Source organism: Juglans regia, chromosome 6 (assembly GCF_001411555.2).
Source record: "Juglans regia cultivar Chandler chromosome 6, Walnut 2.0, whole genome shotgun sequence".
Classification (NCBI taxonomy): domain Eukaryota; kingdom Viridiplantae; phylum Streptophyta; class Magnoliopsida; order Fagales; family Juglandaceae; genus Juglans; species Juglans regia.
Window position 1 is genome coordinate 38,466,769 of NC_049906.1, and position 2,276 is coordinate 38,469,044.

The 2,276-nt window shown below is 36.4% G+C and overlaps 1 protein-coding gene across 1 annotated transcript; it reads right to left on the reverse strand.

The window, feature by feature from the left end:
* Positions 1-813: 813 nt before the first annotated feature.
* On the reverse strand, positions 814-1,526 carry LOC108982346 (zinc-finger homeodomain protein 4-like). Its single transcript, XM_018953693.2, has one exon. The coding sequence runs from the start codon at positions 1,489-1,491 to the stop codon at positions 814-816; it is 678 nt and encodes a 225-aa protein (XP_018809238.1). The 5' UTR covers positions 1,492-1,526.
* Between the last annotated feature and the right edge of the window lie 750 nt (positions 1,527-2,276).

The window sequence follows — 2,276 nt, forward strand, 5'->3', positions numbered from 1 at the left end:
ATTAATGACGGAGTACTGTAAACTCATACATGCAATATATATGAACATTCAAGTGAAGTGAAAAATTAGTTAATGTTTCATGCATGTACTTTCCATAATTCCTTGCTGTATCCTCGACAATGAATTGATCCTAGCTAGATCATCATCAATAAACAAACAAAAGCAGCATATATATATATATATATTATAAGCACTTTCAAGATGACTCATCAACTTCTACTTTCCCCAGGGAAAATTAAAAAGAAGGTCCGTTGTCACCGAATTATTCCACACATAATTGTTTATTTCTTTAATATATATTCTATCTTTTGATCTAGTTTAACTGATCAAGAAAAGTGAGGTATTAAATAATTAAAGAAACCACTGAACAGATTAAACTAGTTTGGAAATTGAGAATATTTTTAGAATATCTAACTCCTATTTATGATTTTATTATTATTTTTTACCTACTTTTTATTACTATTTACTACTATTCAATATTCAATATTCTATCTAACTACTATTTACATAATACCTGAAAATATATAGCTCGCTACCCAAACGCAATCTAAGATTGTAGATAGAGAAATAAGCTCAAATACTTTCCAAAGGATGAACATATATGATCTACAGCAGCTAGCAGAGCTGATCTTACAATCTTCATATATTAGCTCACTAAACTAGCTAGACTACCTAGCTAGTATAAATCAAAACATGTAAGATACGCGACAGCTAGCTACCAGCAAAAGAAAATATTAAATTATGAAAAGAATTTAATAAAGTAAGTTAATTGGAAATCATGCAATGAAATATGAGATGATCAGAATGCTTGATCTAGCTAGTGGAGTTTTTATTTGCAAAGTGGTGTTTGTTGTTATGCATCCACACCTTTAGAACTCTCTTATTGATCCCAGTCTCTTGGCAGAACTGCTGCACAGCAGATTCTTCTAGCTTCTGCATTCTCCAACCAGCCTTTTCTGCAAAGCTCAACATCTTTTCCTTCTGCTCTTTTGTAAACTTGGTCCTAAACCTCTTTTTCACTTTATCAGCCGGCCTTGCCACAGGACAGCTCCCATATGCATCTTCCTTCTCATCATTCGACTCTGAGGGGACCGACCCACTTTTATAGGAAATCATCATTGTAGTTGTAGGGCACCCAATGGATGACCCCAGAACTGCATTGTACTGATCTTCATGATGGCCCCAATTAGGTGATCTCCTAGCATTGATGTTGAGTATGGTTGGAGTAGTGTGATAACAGTGAGAGGAGCATGAGTCAGATTCAATCTCTTTCCTGTGGAAATTTCTGTGACAGTTGCAGGCTGAGCACTTCAGGGCTTCAAAGGTGCCTTCTTCTCCATTTGGCATGAACTCTCCACAACCATCAGTTGCATTCCCACCATTTTCAGCTGCATGGTTCTTGTGGCATTCCTTGTACCTCACCACTTTCTTGTGAGCATGACAGTCGTTTCTTGGAAGCTGTATTTCTGCTTGTTGGGTTGAATTATTCATCTCTCTCTCTCTCTCTCTCGATCGGAACCTTGCCTTGGGCTAGTATTAGATCATCCTTGATAAACTCAGCATGCAGTAATAATTCAAAACGATCGTGGTCATGGATTGAAACCTTTATAATTAGCAGAGATAACGTCCTTGGTGCTTCCTACTTCAAGATCACGTACGGTGGAAGAAAACTAATTAGCTAGGGACGGTCTAAGATCAGAAATCAATTTGTAAGTATGGGGAGCTAGGACGCTGATTTGATGTCTCTTCTGGGAACAGAACGAAATGACCCGGAAAATGAGATCAGCCAACCGACACGTAGACGATCAAATGTGCATAAACAAAAAGTTGCTGAGCGTAAGAGTACTTATACTGATCTAGCTCGTACCGTCCGACATATGGAAGAATATAACTAACATTCATGCAACTTCTCTACGAAGAAGATCTTGATCATGATCAGCTTAAATGTCTTGATCAATAAAAATGAAGCGGAGCTGATCATGGTAGCCGGAAGAATTAATACTATGATTTTTCTGTCTTTTCTAAAAAGAGATATATTGCAGAGAACAATTTATAAGCTGGGCAGAAAATTGGAAAAACGAGGGAGGGCGCTGAATAATTTGACTGTGAATTTCTCGAGGGAAGCAACTGATCAAGCTCATCTATATACATATATATATATATATATATATATATATATATATCAAGTGAGAGAGATCAAAGAGACTAGAGATCAGCGCATTTATAAGATTTCTTTTGAGTGAGTTTTTTGGGAGTAACGATATATATACGCGTTA